This window comes from Medicago truncatula, chromosome 5, assembly GCF_003473485.1.
Source record: "Medicago truncatula cultivar Jemalong A17 chromosome 5, MtrunA17r5.0-ANR, whole genome shotgun sequence".
NCBI classification, from domain to species: domain Eukaryota; kingdom Viridiplantae; phylum Streptophyta; class Magnoliopsida; order Fabales; family Fabaceae; genus Medicago; species Medicago truncatula.
Genome location: NC_053046.1, coordinates 25,345,647 through 25,368,340, shown reverse-complemented (window position 1 = coordinate 25,368,340; position 22,694 = coordinate 25,345,647). Strand labels below are relative to the sequence as shown.

At 35.0% G+C, this 22,694-nt stretch overlaps 4 protein-coding genes across 5 annotated transcripts; 2 read left to right on the top strand and 2 right to left on the bottom strand.

Moving 5' to 3' along the window:
• Positions 1-1,561: 1,561 nt before the first annotated feature.
• On the bottom strand, positions 1,562-5,976 carry LOC11422561 (homocysteine S-methyltransferase 1). The gene is made up of 7 exons (XM_003614594.4): positions 5,600-5,976; positions 5,106-5,162; positions 3,475-3,680; positions 3,249-3,378; positions 2,372-2,575; positions 2,203-2,274; positions 1,562-2,016 (listed from the first exon to the last, which is right to left on the bottom strand). Exons 1-7 carry the CDS (start codon positions 5,765-5,767, stop codon positions 1,873-1,875), a joined length of 981 nt encoding a protein of 326 aa, XP_003614642.1. The 5' UTR covers positions 5,768-5,976; the 3' UTR covers positions 1,562-1,872.
• A 2,903-nt stretch (positions 5,977-8,879) lies between these two features.
• LOC11409670 (uncharacterized) lies at positions 8,880-9,493 on the top strand. The gene is made up of 2 exons (XM_024784857.2): positions 8,880-9,132; positions 9,233-9,493. The coding sequence occupies exons 1-2, from the start codon at positions 9,073-9,075 to the stop codon at positions 9,491-9,493; spliced, it is 321 nt and encodes a 106-aa protein (XP_024640625.1). The 5' UTR covers positions 8,880-9,072.
• A 1,287-nt stretch (positions 9,494-10,780) lies between these two features.
• LOC112421910 (uncharacterized) lies at positions 10,781-13,772 on the bottom strand. The gene is made up of 3 exons (XM_039834121.1): positions 13,583-13,772; positions 11,728-13,274; positions 10,781-11,609 (listed from the first exon to the last, which is right to left on the bottom strand). The coding sequence occupies exon 2, from the start codon at positions 13,066-13,068 to the stop codon at positions 11,731-11,733; it is 1,338 nt and encodes a 445-aa protein (XP_039690055.1). The 5' UTR covers positions 13,069-13,274; positions 13,583-13,772; the 3' UTR covers positions 10,781-11,609; positions 11,728-11,730.
• A 1,898-nt stretch (positions 13,773-15,670) lies between these two features.
• LOC11406616 (tetraketide alpha-pyrone reductase 2) lies at positions 15,671-18,473 on the top strand. 2 transcript variants are annotated; one of them, XM_039834792.1, is made up of 7 exons: positions 15,671-15,905; positions 15,987-16,159; positions 16,904-17,089; positions 17,419-17,581; positions 17,795-17,984; positions 18,100-18,262; positions 18,310-18,473. In XM_039834792.1, the coding sequence occupies exons 1-6, from the start codon at positions 15,800-15,802 to the stop codon at positions 18,239-18,241; spliced, it is 960 nt and encodes a 319-aa protein (XP_039690726.1). In that variant the 5' UTR covers positions 15,671-15,799; the 3' UTR covers positions 18,242-18,262; positions 18,310-18,473. The 2 variants fall into 2 exon arrangements, with proteins under 2 accessions (XP_039690726.1, XP_003614640.1); XM_003614592.4 differs by having other exon boundaries at positions 18,100-18,473.
• Positions 18,474-22,694: the final 4,221 nt, after the last annotated feature.

The following is a 22,694-nucleotide window of genomic DNA, read 5'->3' as shown; positions in this document are numbered from 1 at the left end:
ACATATATGGGTCATAGTACCAAAGTTGACTAATCATGGGGTAACCTAGTCTCTTAATTGTTGCTATCAAAGAAAAGTAGCTCCAATAGTCTGGTTCACATTCTAACACAGTATGGGTGCCTTCATAGCCAGCATGGTGAAATTCATTAACCCCCCCCCCCCCCCCCCCCCCCCCATGGTGTATAACCAGCGCAAATCTACCTTCCATCTGTTAGAAATAACAAAATCCCAGCTAAACATTAAAACGACATTCAAACATGTTTAACAAAAACCCTAAAACCATATAAATATTTGATTAAATAAATGATTTTTATTCAAAACCAAACCCTAAACCAGAAAACAAACCTAGAAACCACCATCAAATCCCAGAAATCGAAACCCTAAACCGGAAATATGAAAAACCCTAACTATGCATTATAAACGACGGCGAAAACTTACCTCGTCGATCGGACCATCAAAATCGTCGTCCTCTGCAGCCATTTTCGTCTTCAACTTTCGCAAAAACCCTTCAATCCTTCAAGTGCTTCAATGGATCGTTCAAGTGCTCTCTCTCTCTAAAACCCTTTCAGTTTCTAAAACAGCTTGCGATTCTCTCTCTAAATCCAAGCCAACCTTTATATACGTGCCACGTCGGATCCTCCACGTGTGCACTCACTAACGGCAAACTCACTTATTTGATAGAAAGGGTACTTTTGACTGACGGACCAAAACCAAGAGGACTCAACTGTGAGTTTTACAACTTATGGGACCAAAATGTAAACTCATAATTATTTAGAGGACCAAATGTCCAATTAAGCCAAAAAAATAACTAATGTATAAACGCCTTATAAAGATACCATGGATGCTTTTGTATTTTGATGTCAAGCTATCATTGCTCATTCAATATTTGTCCAAACATTGGGGTGGTAATATTGATAAGCAAGTTTCTTCTGTAATGGATATTAATTATATCCACATAGGCTCTATAGATGCTTTTGTTCCAAAGGTTTTAAAAAGGGTTGTTACCACTTACCACGAAACTGCGACATACATGTATATATGGTGGTGTTACCGTTTTTCTCCATTGTAGCATAGTGAACAAAAATCATGGAAGTAAACGTGACAAAAAGTTACGCTGACACAAAACACGTCGCGACAACTGGTGGGGAACAAATTTTTGTCTCATTTTTTTTTATACTCTTGTCTCTTTTTAAAACATTAAAACCTAAATTTATTATGGTTCATTTGATTTTTAGAATAACAAATTCATTACAAATTTTGATAAGAATTAAACATGAAATTATGAAGAAACAATAAAAATTAAGTTATTAACTATATGATAGTGTAAATAATTTTAATAAGATATGTGCAATTTTGTGATTGATTCACAGCGCAAAACCTCATTGGGCAACACAACATCCGTCAAAATCGTGAAATCCTTAACGCAGCTTGGATCGCAACCGTTATTTAAAACCTTAAACTTGGTTAGCTACCATATGTTTTTGTGTGTGAAGGGTTATTTAGTAAAAAAAATATATTGAAGAGTATTCGATATACAAATCATTTTACTTGAAGATATAGATTACTAAGTAAGTAAAATTCATATAAATTTTACTTAAAGTGTCTTGCAGCAGGTTTCCACCCTTACTGCTATTCTTTACTTTGCATAGCAGCAACTACACTCTCTGATCCCTACACTACACCAACTAACTCAGTATAAGATTTACGCCAAATTTTACCACAGGTAACTCTCATGGATGAAGACTCGACTTCCTTTCAACTTGAATGAATAAACTTAAAGTTAAAGCAACTAAAATTTAAAAGTTGAAATTATGGAAAAATCCTAGACAAAATCTCGCAAATTGAAAACATAAGTTACAGGAATGAGTGCAACTAAATATTTTCTCTTAAAGCATTTGAAATAATCTGAATGGTGGATGGTGTAGTCCGGCAACAACCTCCTATAATTTTAGCACCTAACTCACGCCATCTAGTTGCATAAAATCCAAAATCATCATCATGAAAACACTTGGATGGCTGTCAATGAAAAGAAATTTTAAAACACAATTAGACAGACATGTAAAATAGGAAAGTTAATCTGTTTCAAATTGGATTGGCTGCTCTACAGTCGGTTGCACCACAGATCCAGCTGTAGAGAATCCGGGTTATCAATGAGTGCGAGAAATTAAAGGAATGACTGAGGAGGGAGAAATTCCAACTTACTAGCCATTTTTTCGCGATACCATCCCACACCTCGCCACTGTTGGGATAGACAACGATTGCCTTGTTTGTCAACTGCAAGAATAAGACTATTAACATTCCACTCTACTATAATGAGGACTACAATTATTTTTCAAGTATTAAAACTAATGACATGAGGTGTAAGAGGTACCTGCTTAAATTTGGGAATGAGACTTTCCATAAAATGGGGAGGTGCACAGTTTATACCGACTGCCTCTACTTTGTTACTCTTATTTATTACTTCAAGACAGTATTGGAAACTCTCTCCTGAGGGAGCATTTTCACCATCTACAGATGTAAAACAGATCCAAGATGGGATTTGGACATTTATTTCTTCAAGCAGTTCGACACAAGCCTGCAATGAAAAAGATTGCATATGAATACCAAAAATATGTTTCATAAAGTTTTAACTGTTTGAGATAGGAAGAAAGTCGAGATTCATGGTGAATGAGTTTTAAACAGAGTATTAGCAATCTTAGAAATTAATTTACAACTTTAAACATTTGGCCTTGATCGATATAAAAATCTTATTTAACAACTCAAAATATAACAAAAAATTATGGAAATAGCTTATACATATAGCTACATCATGAAATCATTTAAGAACTTGAAGAGAAAACTTTCCTTGTAGTACATAAATATCACTGTTTCGTCTCAGCAATATCATGATACCAATGTTCAATAATTGAGAGGCTATACGCAGACATCATTCTTTCATCTCAACGTTATCACATATAATGAGAGGCTAAGAACTTGTTTGATTTGGGACCAGTATTTTTCAATTTGTTTCAACACTTTCTCTAGTATAGAGGAATTTATAAACTGAAGCTTCTAATGCTTAGCGTGTATGTTTCTCCCTTAACTGGTTATGTTGCAGCAAGGAGAACTGCCATGTTTCAAGATAAGATTTTAATCAATGCCAGGCAATGATATACATTATTAGTTTTCAGTTATTCTAGTTTACGAGCTTACAGCAAGATAATCTTATCTATCTATAAAACAAGTTTACTTTGCATAAAAGAAAAGACCTGAGCTTCAAGTTTGTTTGGAATGGTCTCAAAAGCAAGCAAATCTGGACCAGCTTCAACAAGAACTTGCAATCTCCGGCGATGAAAATCCTTCAATTTCACCAAACTCACATCTGGTCCATACAGTCCCCTAAAAGAATAAGATATCAGCACGAATAAATACAGATAACATACAAAATACACACAAAAGCAATTCCTCACAGCCATTTAAGGAGTGCAGAAGCACCTGTACTCTGAGCCATCAGCAAGATAAGCACCATAGCTTCCAATAGAGGCTGCAACCAAAGCTCTTCTATATTTATTTCCAGGATTTCGTTTAGCCGAAGACCAGAAACTGTCACGAGCTTCAACTGCCAATTTGACACTCCTTTGCAATAGTGATTCCCCTTCTTCAATTGACAGCCCCTTGGACAAAAATCCAGGAATTGTAGCCTATAATTATAAAAAAAATTGTAAGAGCACTATAAAATTTGGTCTACAAGACTACAACATTAGGATTTTAACTTGGAAAATGTTGAAAATCTCAGTTTCAGTAATTGCAAGTAATGAATTAAAAAAATTCACAAGAAATTGAAAATTCTTCAAATTTTATGTGAATTGACTACTGGAAGGCACATTTGTTTATCCTAACTAGTCAAAGATTTACATTCATACATTTAGTGGGCGATTGTACCAGAAATTTCCATAGCCAGGAATTTCATATTAACTTGAGCAGAACAGAATGTTCTGTTCTACCATTTCAGACACCAACATAAATATAAATTATAGAATTATAAGATTCATCAATGACATCCATGTTGTGTGTAACAAAATAAAGCAAAATACACTCCATAGCATTATAAGTACGATACGAATAAGTAAATAAAATATGAACTTAAAAACAGATTGAATTAGTGTCTATGCAGATGAAGTCGTGCTGATCCATGAATGTTTTCCATGTTGTGATCGCGGTAGCGGCCACTGCGATTGAGGATATCGGAATTGCTATGTGAATTTTTTTTTATCAGAATAGAATATTAAAATTTAGGCTTAATTAATGATTTGGTCCCTTAAGTTATTTGTTGGTTACATTTTGGTTCCATAAGTTATTAACGTTACAATTTGGTCCCTTAAGTTAGTATATGTTAGCCAAATAAATCCTCACCGTCAATCTTTTGTCAAAACGTTAAATAGGCACATGTGAACGGTGACGTGACAACTTGCAACATGTATCCACCTTAGACATTGGCTTAACGGTTTTGACGGTGGAGATTTATTTGCTTGACGGAAGATGACTTAAAGGGACCAAATTGTAACATTAATAACTTATGGGACTAAAATGTAACCAACAAATAACTTAATAGACTACATCATTAATTAAGCCTAAAATTTATTACTTAAGTAATAACTCACATTTCTCTTATTTTCTCTCTAAAATCTCATATCTATCTGTCTCATTATCAATTCTCCATCACTTTAAAACATCTCTAAACCTTTAAAATACTCTCTTATTTATCTGATTGTCAATAATAACATGTATGATCACTACATACTCAGTTGCAGCCTGATGCAGTTGGAGACACTGCGCCACATCATGCGGTGCAGCCGGCAATTTGAAGCCTTTTCATCAAATTATAATAAAAATCTTCTTATAAGCCTATAGATGTACATGCAGATGTTAAAAGTGGTATCTCATAATAAAACAATTGAGATGCAGGGACTAACTTTGCCATGCATAAGATCAAGTTCATGCAAATTCTAATAAAATTAACTCATCACATTACACGAAAGAATGACTAAGCTTTTGGATATAATCCAAAGTGAATAGGGAAACTCGAACCTAAATTCTCATGGCTCTGTACAAAGTCACAAACTTACCTGGTAAGATGAAGTAACCAATATATCTGCCCCAGCCTCCAAATATTCCATGTGAACCTATAAACAATTTAATTAACTAATAAAGAAACAGTGAATATTTATCATTCTAGCTTAAAAAAGCTCTCAGGTTCGAACCCAGCTTAGCCATGCAATAACATTAAAACTCTTAAAGTGAAAGTTTGCCGCTCATTTGTGTCCATAAGACTCAAGAATTATTCTCCATGGATTCCTCAGATGGCACCAAGGTCCCGGTAAAAAACACAGACATTAAACCAAGCTATGGACACCGGACACCGGACACAACACAGACATATGACAAGCCGACACCATTAATAATCTTAGAAAATCACATAATTCAATGCAATCACATGTGTCTGTTGAGTCGAAGGCATGTCTGATACCGGGACACGCCTAATCCAGAGTGTCCGTGCTTCATTTAATAAGGCTTACGAAAATGAAGAAAAACAGAAATATAAAAGAGGAAAAAAAAAAACCTTCTTAATAAGATGTGGCTGTTTGATCAAACAAATAGCACTCCAAAGAGGATCATTGATAAAAGCACCATGTTTTTCAAGCTGTGTAGCAAATCCACCATCAGTAACAACACAACCACCTGAATTCTCAATTAGATCTTGTAACAATGACTTTTTCTCGCCCTTCATTTCTCTTCAACGACGTCGTTTCTCTGATTATTATGAAGGGAACAGAGCACGTTGTTGTTATAATGTAAATGTAACGTTGAATGAGGGTTGGTTAGTTGGGTGGGTGGGTGTGAATATGGACGAAATAGCATTCAGGTTCTTTGTCGTAACAAATATAGAAAATTGTGTAAGAAGGTTTATGACGCTGTTTTTGTTTGTATGGTTTGGTTTGAAATTGGTTGCAATTTACGATAACTAACTGTATAAGTGCGTGCCAGTGTGCTGACCCACGACACATCACCGTCCACCGTAATGATGCCCACGATTTATGTGAATTTTATGAAGAAAAAAAAAAATTGAAATAAATTAATGGAAATATACTTGTTTGGCCCGATTGAAACAATAATTACTAAATTTGGGATAGATACTCCCTCCGTCCCTTATATGTCACTTTAAAATACCAATGCAACATTAATGTTATTTTTCCTATTATAACCTTAATTATTTATTACTCTCTCTTCTTTCAATTCTTTCATTTATCTTTCCCATATTATTTATTAAGGACAATTTTGTAAAACAACTCATAATATCTCTTTTCCACACAATATTAATTGCATTTCTTAATATGTGTGAAATGCCCAAAACGTCATACAATTTGGGACGGATGGAGTACTAACTTATTTATTATGTTCTTAGGTAGTATTTGGCCAGACTTAATTTTAACTTCTCTTCTTTAAAGAAGAAGTTGGGCCAAACACATTTCATTTTAAACTCTTAATAAAAAGAAGTGATTTAATATTAAAGAAGAAAAACATAAAAAGGAGAATTCAGTAAATTGAACTTTAGGCAAACTTAAGTGCCTTGCCATTTTCCAACTCCTGTCTCGAATCCCACCAGGAACATATTTCCTTCTTTCTTTTGTTATTTCTTTGAGTTTGACATTCAAAACTTCTTTATTTTTTTAGAGGACTCTTAAAACTCGTTACAACTTTTTTTTTCTTTCTTCACAGTTCCAATCCGTCAACTCTATTTTTATAATGACAGGCAATATAACTATCCATTTTTTTTCTTATTTAAGAGTTGTAGTGTTTATGACATCCCAAACAATAAATTTTTAATTTAAATATATAATTTTGGCATGATAGAGATACTAACTTATTTGGGATAGTTGAAAATTGGCATACTAAAGAAATTAATCTTAATTTTGTCTTTCAAGGGTTTCAAAAAAATTAAATTATATCAATATAGTAATGTCAACTTTCTTAAAATTGTGAAGATTTAAAGTTACATTTAAGTTATGGAAATGGTCAACGCCATAAAAGTTACTAAATAAAAGGTGGTAGAGTTTTTTTTACTGTAGGAATTCTATGGAAGAGAATAAGTTTCTCTTGAACCTATAAATAGAATAGAAACCATTGTTATATAAATAGAGTCTACTATGTATTCATAATGCAATCTGCATAGAGAGAAATATACAACAAGAATACATGAATCAGTTTCATCTTTATTTTAGTTGTGTAATAATATTGTTATTATGATACCTAACAGTGGTATCAGAGCTTTTGGTTCGTTATCAGAATAACAATATTATTACGCAACTAAAATAAAGATAAATCTGTTTAATGTATTCTTGCCGTATATTTCTCTCTATGCAGATTGCATCAGCAACATCATCAAAATGAAGAGAGTCAGCAATATTGTTGTTTGTAATGTTGATGATGAGTTGTTCATATGAATGAGGTAAACTCTGAAGTAGAAGTTTTGCACGTTCATTTTCAGCTATCATGACATCTGAGGCTGTGAGCTGAGCAAATAGTGTATTTATGGTATTTATGTGATTTGTTATTGATATGGACTCATACATTCAGAGAGTGTAGAACCTCCTTTTTAAGAAAATTCTTGCGTGAAGTGATTTGACCTCGTACAATTTAATAAGAGCATCTTAGATCTCCTTTGCAGACTTTTTCTCTGCAATACTTGACAATACCGAGTTTGTCATTGCTAAGTGAAAATTGGCAACATCGTTGTCATCCATCTCTTTCCACTTTTGATCGGTGATATCTGCAGGTTCACCATCAATTGCGTCTACGCAATTTTCTTTTTTAGAACCACCCTTATCTTTAATTTCCACAGTGAGAAATTACTCCCATTAAACTTCTTAATCTTAAATTTTGTTATCATGGTTTTGAACCGGATTATACTATTTCACCGTGAACAGTACAATATACGTAAGCAATATTGTATGTTCTATCGTATACTTGAACAAATCTAGTACACATTAACAATCATTACAAAAGTATAAAACCACACGTGAGAATAGTAACCCTGAACAATAATCACAATGGATTAGTGATAATGAACCAAAAGCTCCGATTACAATAATCGAAAGGATTGCATGATTGAATTTGATAATGCAAAATCATGCGAGATGCATTCATTATCATGAAACTAATGTGAGACGCATTTAGGATCATGTGGCTACTCTTTTTTTTTTTTTGTTGTTTTTTTTTTTATCAATAGTTGCATTTGACATACGATGTTTTGGGATGTCAGTATAGGTGAGATATCAACTGTCATAATTAATATGTGTCTCTCCATTTCAAAGAGGTAATTTCTTCTCATAAGTATGATACAATTATTGATATAAGTTATTAAGTGTGATAAATTTCACCATTGAATGTACACTTTTAACAACAACATAACATTGATTTTGTATAATCATAATGAACTTGTTAAAGATACTTATAGTATATAAAAAGAGGAATGATGTACTTCTAACATACAAGGAGTTCTTGGGGGACAAAATTGACTGATAAAGTCTTTTATTTAAGGGTTAATTATGTTTTAGGTCCCTATAAATAGGCGTGTTTCCAACATTAGTCCCTACTTAAATTTTATTAAATTTTTGGTCCCCAACGTTTTTTGCCGTTTGCAAACTTGGTCCTCACCGTGAAATGTTAATGATTCAGCTAACGGGAAAGTAGACGTGGCTGCCAGTTCGGATTTTTTTTGTTTGAAGTACAATTAATGTAATACTGGGCCATTGTATTGGGCCTCGACCCGACACGAGTATGATTATGATCCGGTCTGACCCATAAAAAAACCAGTTACCATCTTCTTCTTCCTCTCTGCTGAAATAAATAACCCTAAATTCCCAAACTGATTTTTTTTTCAAACACTTCAGATCTGAGTTCAAAATTGGAGAACCATGGAATGACAAGGAAGCATAAATCGCCGAAACAACCGTTCATACTCAAACAGTGTTACATCTTATTCAACTCGACCTAGGGGACAAAAAATGTGGATGTGGTATTCGAACCATTTTGATGACAGCTACAAGAGGGAAACATATAGGGAGACAGTTCTGGAGATGTCCATATTGGATGGTACTTATGAAAACGTTTTCATTTTTCTTCTCATTTACCAGTTCTCTCTTCTTTTCATATGTTTTTGTGTTTAATTCTGATATCTGGTAATTGTATGAAGATGAAGGATACTTGCAACATGTTTATCTGGGCTGATGAAGTAGAAGAGATTGATGACACTGATGAGATTGAGGATGTTGATGATGTTGGATGTAAAGATGTAAGTGTCATTGCTTTAGGAATTGCTGAGGAATCTAGGAAGAAGAATGTAAAGCTTTACAAGAGGTTTAACCAAGAAAGGATGAAAGGAAAAGTTAGCTTGACACTTCTAATTGTGTCATTGATTATCAATCTTGTCCTTGTTATGAAGTTAATGTTCTAAGATTTTAGGTGTTTGTAATGAAGATAAGGTTCTAGAATTTTAGGCATTGATGATGTATAAAATGATGTATCAGTGGTTTATTAGTAAGAAGTAATGTTATGGTATGAAAATCTTGTAATATTGGTGAGAACAGTAATGTTATGGTATCAATTTATCTTGTCAAAACTTGGTATCAAAAGTGACATGTTATGGTATCAATTTATTTTGCAAATTTATCTTGTAATAAGGTGCATTAAAACATCACAAAAGTAGTGCTCTTTGTAATGGCATGTTATGGTATCACTACTTTTTGTTATAATGGCTGTAGAGAAAATAATCTAAGTAGATTTTACCTTTGAAACAAATTAATACACACACGGAAGAGCACAAGAATTGATCACAAAATATGCTATAATAGAATAAGAGTAGATCATAGAGCACCAAAACAGTTTGTGCATTAAAATGTGCATTTAAGTATCTCAGAAGTGCACACTAGTACATATAGAAAATAGCATATTGCACCAATTCAGTTCAAAAGGTGCACACCAAAAGATGCTAGCAAAAAGACAAGTCTTAGTCAACTTAATACATATAACAAACAGTATATAGCACCAAAACAGTTCAAAAGGTGCACACCAAAAGGTGCTAGCAAAAAAAACATGATATCATAAAAAACTACTCCTTTGCTATAGTGTCTTCAACATCATCTCCTTTTCCTTTGTTCAACTGCCTAATAATTTCATCTAGCTGGTTTGGTGGAAGTGCCTTCAAGCCATTTAGCATCATACCAACATCATTGGCAGTAGTTTTTGCTTGAGCAGAAGATGGTTGAGATGTGTTGACAGTCATAGAGCTACTACCCAGTTCAACAATCTTCTTTGTTTTTTTTTGCATTGGAACTCCCTTAGACTGCTTCTTACCATATCCAACAGGTCTCCCCTAAGTAAGAAACAATGATAAATATTTTAAATCAATTAAAATGAAAAAAAAAAACATAATCAATATCAATAAGTTTACTAAAAGGAATCATAATGTATACCCTTTTCTTAGGTGCTACTGCAGATTGGCTACTTTAACTTGCCTGAGTTGTTGGTTGTTGGAGTACAACTGCAGGATTGCTTCTCATACTTGCCTGAGTAGTTAGTGCTTGTTCATGGACAACAACAGCAGATGTTGCACTAGTCTGAGATGTTTGAGTTGGAATAACAACAGCCAGATTTATGCAAGTTCTTTGATTGTGTCCATATTGCAAGCATTTCTTGCATCTGTTAGTAGTGTAACCCCTTTGCCACTTCCCATTCTCCATCCTATCCTCATCAGACTCTCTTCTTCTTAGCTTTTTGGGCCTGCCAGGCCCACGCTTGTAGATAGGGGGCAAGACCTCAACAAAATCGGTTTTAGGTCATTTATTCTGGCCATTAATAGGGGATATAACCTGAGCATAGCAATCCTCATAATACACCTTGCTATAGTACCTATGCACATATTGTGCAGGATCATCACCCTTCATCACAATAGCTGCAACAGCATGCCTACAAGGGATCCCAACCAATTCCCAGAAATTGTAAGAGCATGTTTTTTTATCAATATCAACTACAAACTTATCATACATTAGGCTATGTGTAACCTCAAACTTCAACCCACCAGCCTAAGTAGCAAACCAATTACCACTCATCTCTATTTCCCTATCAAGTATTCTCATAGGTTTAGGCATGATATCACCTCTATAATTCCCTACATTTTCTTTCAACATAGCAAACCTCCCTATTAAGTAAGTTCTAATCCACTCAAACATGGTGATTACAGGCTTATCCCTTGGTAATAAAATGGTTGCATTAAATGACTCACTGAGATTGTTCATCAAGACATCACATTTAGTATGAAAAGAAAAGGCATGCTTACACCATCCCCTTTTGTCAACAGCAGCTAACCATTCATGTGCCTTGGGATTAGCTTCCTTCAGCAACTGCATCTTTTCTTCCCAAGCTTCAACATAAGTAGCCTTGGCAGCACCCATCATTAAGTCCCTAATTAGTGTACCTCCACCAAACTTCTTCTTGAAGTTTGCATACAGATGCCTTAGGCAAAATCTGTGCTCCAGCCCACCTCACAACTCATCAAATGTTTGCAGTAATCCCTGTCATATCCAGATAACATAACAGTAAAAAAAAATGTTCCCAATTACTAATACATAACAACTCATATTTTAATTGAAAATGTGCATCACAATTGTGTACATTAAAAATTAAAAATACCTTCTATTGGTCAGAAATGAAGGCCCACCTAGAATCACCAATGTCTTCTAAAAGCAAGGTCAAAAACCAGTTCCATGTCTCCTTTGTTTCACTTTCTACAACTGCAAAAGCCACTGGTAGATACTGGTCATTGGGATCTCTCCCTACTGCAATCAAAAACTGGCCACCATACTTTTTTTTTAAGTGACAACCATCAACCCCTATGAAAGGCCTGCAACTGGTCTTTAAAGCTCTCTTGCAACCATCAAAGCATACATAAAACCTACCAAATCTTGGTAACAAAGTTGGTACTGGTCTTTCGAAATGCAACTTACAAGTATTCCCGTTGCACGCTCTTTGTAACTCACCACTATAAGACCAGATCATTGAATATTGTTTCTCAATATCACCATCCACTATTTTTCTTGCCATCTTCCTAGCCTTGAATGCCCTTGAAGGAGTTATGCCAGTAGAAAACCTTGTCCTAATCTCACCTACAACTTGATTTATGTTGAAAGTCTCTGAGTTTTCAATCTTTTCCACCAAGACCTTAGTAACCCATCCAGAAGTTGCACTTTTGTTCTCAAACACCCTCCCACATGTATGCTTCTGCATTAGAGTCTTCACCCTGAAGGTATGTGTCCTCACAACCCTACTCACAAACACCAAGTAGTTGCATGTATCAAAGCTCTTGCATATAACCCTACATCTGTTTTTGTCATTTGTCTTGAGCTTAATATCTCTCCCATTCAGAACATTAAGCTCAAGAAAAGCTTCTTTAAATTGCTTGAGAGAACAGAACTCCATACCAATAGTGAACTTAAAATCCTTGTTCAAGTCTTCTTCCTTAAACCTTGGATATATAGGCTTTACACCTTCAACATTGTCTACATCAGAAGCACTATCTAAGTCATCAGTTACATAACCATCTTCAAGTCCACCATTGTCATCATGTTGGTCGACATTAAGTCTTTGTCTCTGATGTACATCATTCTCCACCACACCAGCACAAGCTACTAACCCTTCCTCTACAAATCCATCATCTTCAAGAAACATCCTTTCCTCTTCACTATCATCAAAGTGTACCTCATCAGCAATATGGTCACTATCTGAACTCTCATTTTCTGAAACATCTTCACCCTCAGCAGCAATCCCTTTCCCTTTGTAGTCAGATTTGCTTGCACCAACACCATAGAGTTCAACACCCTCCACACACCTTGAAGACTCCTCATTACCTGAATCAGATGAGCTATTGTAGTCCACATATATGTCAACATTTTCTTGGTTTTCAACAGCAAAGTTAGCCAGCTCCGATGCATGAACATCAAGTGTTAGTTTCTTCAGACACTTATCCAATGCCATGTTGCTTGGTTTCCACTATAGTTTGACACTCTCAATTTTACTTTCCAACTCTTTGTCCAAGTCTTTTGCATAACCAAGTGCCTCAAAATAAGACCACTTTTCTGGATCCAATCCCTTAAATACTCCAACCTCAACACCAAAATAATGTAGCTGAGGGTTTCTTACAAAAAAACCCTTGGTAAAAATGACAGCAGTAAATCCTCCACCTAACATATCTCATATGAGTACAATTAGTAATGGGGAAAAAGGAAAACAATAATGCACATGCAAACAAACAACAAATTATAAAATGTCAATAAATTCATGATTAAAGACACACCAACCCACTTGCATTCAACTTATTCCATAAAAGTCATACAAATTCCTATACCCCACATGCTTAAATCGAAACTGTTGCAAAACCCTAGTAATAAACAATACCCACATGCTTATATCCCAATAATGTATTACTTTACATGTTTTCACTAACAAAAAGACAACCGAACTGAAATCAAAAAACAGAAAAGATTCGTACCATGAGAATCTTTTTCTTCAACCTCGGGACCACCAAGCAAAGTGTCACCACAAAAACGAACCATTGGACCACAAACTAAGATTCCCAAACAGTAAAAGACAACGATCTGAAGTTTTTCGAAAACGGAGAAGGGTATCGAGCGGCTAGGGTTTGTGTGGGTAGAGAAAAGTGTAATAAACTGATAAGATAAGATTAGGATTAAGGGGTTTTTATATTGGAATTTTTAAGGGTTCTTTTAATTAAAAAATATTATTAACCATTTTATTATTTATTGAATAAAGAAATATTGTCTCACGTGTATTATAATTGAAGCCACATGTGATTTCCCGTTAGCTGAATAAGCAGCATTTCACGGTGAGGATCAATTTTGCAAACGGCAAAAAATATTGGGGACCAAAAATTTAATAAAATTTAAGTAGGAATTAATGTTGGAAACACGCCTATTTATAGGGACCTAAAACATAATTAACTCTTTATTTAATTCTCTTTGCAAAGGGAAGAATGGAAAGAAAGTTTCACATATAATTTGGCTAACATCTACATGGTGCATTTGGTTGAAGCGTAATGACATTCTATTCAACCGAAAAATTGTCAACATTTCAAAAGTTGTAGATCGGATAAAACGATTGTCATGGTCATGGTTTATTTTTGGGAAAAGAAGAAATAAGAATCTTTATTTTTCAAATTTGTGGAGTAACCCACCCGCTTGTCTTCAATGCATTTAAGTTTGATGGTTTTCAACTTGTCACTGTCATTTGAGGATGAGACGAAGAAGTTAGGAGTCTCTGTTGTTCTAATTCTAGTATGGATGGTGATTATTTCTTGACTCAAATGGTGGTGAGTTAAAAAGGAGTAGTTTGAGTTGGAGTTGCATCATGTGGCTATTTTTTTTCAAGTAATCATATGAAGGTGTGGCATGACTTGTATCTGATAAAATTGAAATCTCAAAATGATACTTTGGTGATTAATGGAAGAGTTTATGTCCATTGGTGCAGCAGGTGCTAGTTTGCATTGAAACATATTAAATAAGTGTTATTTGGTGGGTCTCTCAAGTGTTTGTTTCACTTTGTATGGTTGACACAATTTTCTTTGTAACTTAGTTTGCAATTTTGGAGCAGCTTTGCACATCTTATCTTGTGTTAGTTTTCTTATTATTAATAAATTTTGTTTATTAAAAAAAAAAACATATGCAAATATTTTTTCAAAAATTGTTCTCTCCCAAATTTCTCATTCTCTTAATTCAGCGTAAATTAACTCAAGCTCGATATTTTTTAACGTAAGTTAACTCACGTTGACACTTTTAAGATTGGTTGAACTGACTTAAAAAATAATTTAACCGATCTTAAAAATACCAACGTGAGTTAACTCACGCTAAAAAAATACCGAACATGAAGTAACTCATGTTGAATTAAGGGAATGAGCAAAAACGAAAGAGAGAAGAACAATTTCCATATTTTTTTACAGGAAATAATGTATATTTAAAAAGGATCCTTTAAAAATCAACGATAAAATTTTGCAAAAGGATTTTGTATATAAAGATAGAGGTAGTATTTTATTTGAGGGGATGGAGCTAGTAATTGTATAAAAGGTTAAATATGTTTTAGATCTCTATAATATATCAATTTTTTGTTTTTGACACTTAAAAATTATAATTTGTTTTGTTTCAAAAAAAAATATATAATTTGTTTGGAGAGATTGTTATAATATTCTTCATATGTCTATACAATTTCAGTCGAAAATATGAACACTACACATGAGTTCACTTAAAAGTATAAATTAAAAGTGTTAATAATTTTTTTTAAGAGATTAAAACAAAAAAATAATTAATCCAGAAGTCCTAGCTCAACTGGCAAAATGCCGAAATTGTTAGGCCGGATGCCATGACCGGGGTTCGAACCCCGGTACCTCCACTTATGTGTGTGAGTTTATAATGGCTTTGCCATTTCGTCTATCTACCAAAAAAAAAAAAACAAAAAAAACAAAAAAATAAAGTCTATAAGACAATATTCATATGACTCGAGTGAACCATCGGTTTCCCACCCAACAAAATAGTTTTGTTTTTTTTTTCAGTCAACAAAATAATTTTATTTGGACACACATCTCACATGACTCTCCTACTTAACAAATTTTGGTTGGATTTCTTACAACTCTTACATACATAAGACCAAGTTACACGATGACACAGAATTAATCAGCCAAACATAAAAACAGAAAGAGATGCCTGAGTTTTGCGTCACAGGAGGCACTGGGTTCATAGCAGCTTACCTAGTTAAAGCCTTATTAGAAAAAGGTCACATAGTAAGGACTACAGTAAGAAACCCAGGTATTAATATTAGTGATATATGAATCTTTTTAATTCCTATTTAATTTGATTGGTGCATTAATTTTTCATTTTATTTTGCAGATGATTTGGAGAAGGTTGGTTATCTAACTCAACTAAGTGGAGACAAAGAAAGATTAAAGATATTAAAAGCAGATCTGATGGTGGAAGGGAGTTTTGATGAGGCAGTGACTGGGGTTGATGGTGTGTTTCATACAGCATCTCCTGTGATTGTTCCATATGATAACAATATTCAGGTACACTTTTCTATTTTTTTTTTTGGTAGATAGACGAAATGGCAAAGCCATTATAAATTCACACACAAGTGGAGGTACCGGGGTTTGAACTCTGGTCATGGCATCCGGCCTAACAATTTTGGTATTTTGCCAGTTGAGCTAGGACTTCTGGATACTTTTCTATTTCTTATAAAAGTCTAAAATTAATTCTGAATTGTAGTTTTAATTTTGCTTTCAAAATTGTTGTATTTGATGTCTAGAGTTGATTTTAACCTTGTATTTGTTGTTCGGTTTACTTTTCATAAATACAGCGAAACATAAATCACTTTACATACAACGATGGTTGCAAATAAAAATGATGAGCTGCTACTGTTACAATAACCATATGCGTATCTTGAACTTTTCGTTAATTATTTTTTGCATCAAGTAACGATAGGATGAAATGTGTCCGGAATATTTAGTTACAGAGAGAAATTGATGTGAGACTACTTTGTAATTTTAGAATGTAATTCAATAAAAAATTCAGTCTTTGTTAATAGACACACTGCAAAAAAACGTGAATATTACGGCGGCTAAATTTTGCATGTTAAAGCGGTTTTAGCCGCCACTATAAACCATTCAGGCGTTTTCAAAACTGTCGTAATTTTGCCTGCCGCAAAGTTTAAAATGGCAGTTTGTAGAGATGGTATATATTTTCATCTTTTCAATAACATAACATCATCAATATACATATGGTAATTTGTTGCTATTTGAAATATGTTGTAGGCTACTTTGATTGATCCATGTATAAAAGGAACCCAGAATGTGCTGAACTCCTGCATCAAAGCAAATGTGAAACGCGTGGTGCTAACATCTTCTTGCTCTTCCATAAGATACCGCGATGATGTGCAACAAGTTTCTCCTCTCAATGAATCTCATTGGAGTGATCCAGAATACTGCAAACGCTATAATGTAACAACACTTCCTTCTCAATTACAAAGCATTAAGTCATATCAAATTCTTGTTTGGATCATCACTTTGAGTAATATAGTTTACAAGAACTAGTAACCGCTAATTTTGGATTACGAAATGTTACCTGTACATTCAATATCTAACATATATCATCACTTTAAGTAATGTCACATTCTTGTTTGGATCATCACTTTGAATTTTATGTTTTCTTTTTCAATATTTTAGAATCATTTTGGTGGCTTGAATGTGATTTGCTAGTAATTTAATCATGAAATGTCACCTCATAAATTAGTGTTATTTAAATTCAATGAAACTTGTGAGTTATGCAGCTGTGGTATGCATATGCAAAGACATTGGGAGAAAGAGAGGCTTGGAGGATTGCAGAGGAAAGTGGGCTTGATCTAGTGGTTGTTAACCCCTCTTTCGTCGTTGGTCCACTTCTTGCACCACAGCCAGCCAGCACATTGCTCATGATACTAAGCATCGTCAAAGGTTATATAATTCTTAAGAATTCTTTGTATTCTAGAGTTTTGTTTGGTAATAGTAAAGCTCATTCAAAATTAAATTCATTTTCAAGTAATTAAACATATAACCGCAAAGCTTGGTTTGATAGCGTAGATTTGAGACCTTGAAGTCTGTTCCTCTCAAGATCTGAGGTTTGGTTCCTCCATATGCTAACAATGAGATTGTTCCCTAATTTAACAGGTTCCAGAGGAGAGTACCCAAACACAACAGTCGGATTTGTTCATATAGATGACGTGATTGCTGCCCACATATTGGCTATGGAGGAGCCAAAAGCATCTGGAAGGCTTGTATGTTCAAGCACAGTAGCCCACTGGTCTCAAATCATCCAGATGCTTCAGGCCAAATATCCTTCTTATCCGTACGAAACCAAGTAAGTTTAAGACTTGCTGTAGTGTATCATCTACTATATCAATCTTAATTTTGGTATCATTCAAAAAAATTCTTTCTAGTAAAAGAATATGTTTATAGTTTATTTTCTACTATAGGTGTAGCAGCCAGGAAGGAGATAATAATACGCATAGCATGGACACCACCAAAATCACTCAATTGGGATTTTCTCAGTTCAAATCTCTTGAACAAATGTTTGATGACTGCATCAAAAGCTTTCAAGACAAAGGCTTCCTATGAGATCCATGAGATGATCTTGAGTACCTCTTTAGGTTCTAACTTGTTTGTATCATATATCTCATTCAAAATAAGGAGCCCATAAACCAAAATTTGAAGAATAGTTAAAAATAGTCTTTGATGTGTGAAGGAAATAAGTTTTATTCCTTTCTTTTACAAAGATTTTTCTCTAGTTGCGTTGTTGATTCATGCAATAAAATATGTATTTAATATGATCAAGTTGAGTTGCAGACTAGGTCATTTTTTTTAAAATCATCTCGTATCATTATTCAAAATTGTGTAAGGAAAATAATCAAGTAATCAACCACGATATCCTAAGATAAAACAGCTCATAGATCATTGTTTCAATTTGCTATTGCACAATAGAAAAACTTCCTAAAATTACATCATCAAATATGGCTATTAAGGTCGCTTTAATATGGTAATTGATAGCACTCGAAACATGACAGAATAAAGAGGAAGAGAAGAATAACTCGATAACCCAAGTTGAGGGGAGAAGAGATGAAAAAGAATCGACAACTAATAAGCCTTTTTTTTGTGTACGCAATGAATTGTGCTAGACCTCTATTTATATAGGGATTTCACAGCTGATCCAGGGGAAACTTGGGGAAGAGACACGAATCAGCTGAAATAACACACAATGGTTCAACAAATCTTTCGGAGGAAGTATGACGTGAAGGTGAAAAACACAAGAAGGGGGGGGGTTGAATTGTGTTTTCTTTTTCTCTTAAAAAATACTTCTTCTGATAAAACTTCAGAAGCAGTTTGATTGCTTCTGATGAAATGATCAGAGTCAGATTGCAGCGGAAAAGAACAGAGCAGAGAAAAGAAAGACAAAGACACAAGCAGTTATCCTGGTTCCTTCCACAACACGGAAGTAGTCCAGTCCCCCTTGCACTTCCAAGGAGATTTCACTATAATCACAAAGATTACAACTGCTCAATACTTTCTAAGTATGAGACTTCACAAAACTATGCTCAAGCACACACGCAAGAGTCTTCCAATGCTCAAGCACTAAGCAAGAGACTTCTAATGCTCAAGCACGCAGGCGAGAGACTTCTAATCAAACAAAAATACAGAGAATTGAGTTTGAATTGAACACTTGATATACAATCAGTGGTGTTCACAATACAATACAGAAAAGACTCTAGACTTTGAATTTCTAAGATGTATCAAATCAGTGCAGAAATTCAGTGTGCTTTGTAGAATCAAATTGACAGAGTTTTGGCGCTTTTGAACTTATGTATCTCTATCTACAATCTTCAAGTCTTCACTCCTTTATATAGAGGTGTGAAAGAGACGTTGAGATAATCAGCACGTCTAAAGAGTCGTTTGAAATCCTTTGATTATCCACCAGTGATCCTTTGCCTGATTTGGGTGTAGTCCTTTGAAGAATAAACTTCAAATTCATTCCCATCTTGAGTGTACAAATTCTGCAGGCATGGCTGTTGTTTTGTCTTGTAGCGTAGACAGAAAACAGAGTAGTGGAGGTAGTGGTTGTACACTTGTACTTTGTCAACTCTATTAACGAGAGACAAGAGCTCAGTGCTATCCATATATCCGTTGATACCTCCCTTTCAATTCTTCGTTCTTCTTTGATAAGACTGAATTGAGAATCAGCTACTTTGAATCTTCAGTTTGATTAAAGGATCAAATGTAGCTTCTGGTGAAGATATTGCTTCTGATGAAAACTTTTGCTTCTGATGACTTTCTGCTTCTGATGACGTCATCTCTTCAGGAGCAGTTTAGCTTCAGGAGCAGTTTTCTTCAGATGCTCAGAATTTCTTTTTCTTTCCATTGTTCTTCCAAGACCTATTGAAATAACTTGAGTAGCCTTTGGTCCTGTACACTTGAACAATTATTAGTAATAACCAATTGACAATTTTTAATACTTTGTTATCATCAAAACTCAATAAGGTTCATTTTGAAACACATTTTGTTCCAACAATCTCCCCCTTTTTGATGATGACAAACAATAGTATTTAAAATGTTCAATTGTTGTTGATCTAATTAATAAGTTGACTACTGGGACAGAGGTTTGTAAGCTCCCCCTGAGTCTAATAGATCTTTAAGGTGAGGTTTGTAAGCTCCCCCTAAGTTCTATTCTTATTAATTAAATTTCAATAAAATACTTATAAAATCAAATCAGAAGTATTTAAAAGAAATTTAGAAGAGGTTATAGTAGGACTCAGTGCCTTAACAAATACTATACATTTACTCCCCCTTTTGTCATCAACAAAAAGAATAGAAACAAAAGAAAGAGTATCAGAGCAAGCAGCATTAAACAGTAAATATCATCAGAGTTAAAGCTTGTAAAACATATTGAAGGTGAAAAAGCACAAGATCCAGAAACAATGATAATATATATAAAGAAGATTAAGATACAAGGACACAGCTACGAAGAACAAAAGTAAAAAACAAGCTAGAGTTGGGTGTGCAACTAAGGTTGGGCTTGCTTATACAACTGTTCTAAGAGATACTTGATCTGATCATCCTTCTTCTGAAGTAGCTCATCCTTTTCCCTCATTCTTCGTTTAAATCCAGCCTGAATTCTAGCAGCCCTAGTGATGTACTCTTCTTCTGGATAGAAAGGAGTGATGTCCAGCAGAGGCACAAAATTCAGCTCTTTCTCCTTAGCTGCTTCATGCATATCATCCAAAAGCTTCTTCAGCATAGCAGAGTGAGATGACACACATTTAGTTCTAAGCTGATCCAGCAGCTCATCAAAGCTCTTCTGTAGATCCATCCACTGATCATAATAGTGAATAGGAGGTGCAGGAACTGTTCTGCGAAGAATCAGTGCCTGAATCTCATCACTAAGTCTGATCAGTTGTTCCTCTATATACTCAGACTCCAGGATATGGTCAGGGATGGGTGAAGGTTCAGTTTGAGTTGTATGTGATGTGGAAGGTTGGTCAGAGGTTAAGTCTATTATAGTGGGTGAGTCTGGTTGTTGTTGTTGTTCTGTTGTTTGGTCAGAAGTTGTTTGGTCAGGAGCAACTTGTTCAGAAGCAGTTTGCTCCTGAACAGTTTGCTCAGGGATGGTTTGGGTTTCTGTTTGGGTTTCTGTTTGGGTTTCCAAGACAGTCTTCTCAGAAACTGTCTTAGAGGCCTTAGTGGGTGTTGGTTGCATTTCACCACCTAGATGTTTTTCTAAGTTGTGAAGGGTTGAGGATTCTTGGTGTTGGGGGGTTTCTGAAGTAGTTGCATCTGAAGCTACTTCAGAGGCTTTTTGTGGAGATTGGTTATTTGGTGAGTTTGTTTGGGTAGGTTCAGGTTGTTGTATACTAACAGGTTCTGGAGTATCTGGATATAGTGGATGAGTAGTAGGCAAATTGAATTTCTCACAAAGTTTTATCCTATTTTTTGAAAATTCTATTTGAGTACTCTCATAGTCAAGTGTTCCATACTCTGTTAGTTTGGTAGGTTTGGTTTTTAGAAGCTTGTTTATATGTTGGCTAAGGGGTTGGTCCTCTGATTCTGTGGATGATGAAGAGGGTGAAGAGGGTAGAGATAGAGACTGAGTATTAGTTGGAGCTTTAGATGGATTACCTGAGGACTGAGCTTCTGGATGAATTGCTTCTGGAGCTGTTGAAACTGGATCTGATGAAGTTGCTCCTGAAGCTTGCTTATTCTTCAAGGCTTGAGAAAGCAGAGTTGCTCCATACTGAACTGTTTCTAACTCAGACGCTAAAGCAGCAATGTCAGGAGTAGGCACATACCCTGCAGCCTTGAGACGCTCATCCCTTTCTTTCTCAAACACTTCCTTCAACCTTTTCTTTTCTGCTATCTTGGATGCAGAAACCTCTCTAGCGTACTGCCTCATTTCTTCAGTCATTTCAAAACTGGGCATGACTATGGGCTCAGAAGTTGCAGTCCTTTTTGCCTTCTTGGGGCTAGAGTCTTCATCCCAGTTCTCTTCCAGTTCTTTCAACATTTCTTCCCTTCTTCCTTCAGCTGTCTTCAGATTTCTTGTTGAATTAGACCTCTTCCTTTTGATGGTCTGAAGAGCAGCTTCTCTTTTATTTTTGGGACTTGAAGGCTTTTCAGAAGCAGCTTGATCAGAAGCAGCTTGTTCAGAACCAGCTTGTTCAGAAGCAGGCTGTTCTGCTGTTTCTTGAGTACTCCTTGTCCTTTTTCTGATAAGAGGGACATCATCCAAATCCTCCACTTCCTCAAGAATGGTGGACATAGCAGATTTTTCCTTCTTAGCTTTCTTATGCTTCTGAGCACCCACCTCAGTAGCATCTTCAGCAAGGTATTCTTCCTTGGTGATCTGCTTCTTTTTAGATTTTCTGCCTTTGGCCACAGGCAGATCACCACCATACATTTCTTCTGGGATATCTTTCAGGCTGATTTTCTTGTTGTAGCTCTTGTAGTAGTCCAAGATGTAGGCCCTCTGCACATCCAGGGGATCTTTCTTGCAGATAGGGATGTGATGAGTGACTAGATCAGA

Coding starts and splice junctions, on each gene's coding strand:
- LOC11422561 (XM_003614594.4), bottom strand. CDS start 5,767: ATGAAGGGCGAGAAAAAGTCATTGTTACAAGATCTAATTGAGAATTCA. Junction 5,163..5,599: donor AGCCACATCTTATTAAGAAG/GTTTTTTTTTTT, acceptor AATTGTTTATAG/GTTCACATGGAATATTTGGA. Junction 2,576..3,248: donor CAAACAAACTTGAAGCTCAG/GTCTTTTCTTTT, acceptor TTTTCATTGCAG/GCTTGTGTCGAACTGCTTGA.
- LOC11409670 (XM_024784857.2), top strand. CDS start 9,073: ATGACAGCTACAAGAGGGAAACATATAGGGAGACAGTTCTGGAGATGT. Junction 9,133..9,232: donor GGAGATGTCCATATTGGATG/GTACTTATGAAA, acceptor AATTGTATGAAG/ATGAAGGATACTTGCAACAT.
- LOC112421910 (XM_039834121.1), bottom strand. CDS start 13,068: ATGGCATTGGATAAGTGTCTGAAGAAACTAACACTTGATGTTCATGCA.
- LOC11406616 (XM_039834792.1), top strand. CDS start 15,800: ATGCCTGAGTTTTGCGTCACAGGAGGCACTGGGTTCATAGCAGCTTAC. Junction 15,906..15,986: donor GACTACAGTAAGAAACCCAG/GTATTAATATTA, acceptor TTTATTTTGCAG/ATGATTTGGAGAAGGTTGGT. Junction 16,160..16,903: donor CATATGATAACAATATTCAG/GTACACTTTTCT, acceptor AATATGTTGTAG/GCTACTTTGATTGATCCATG.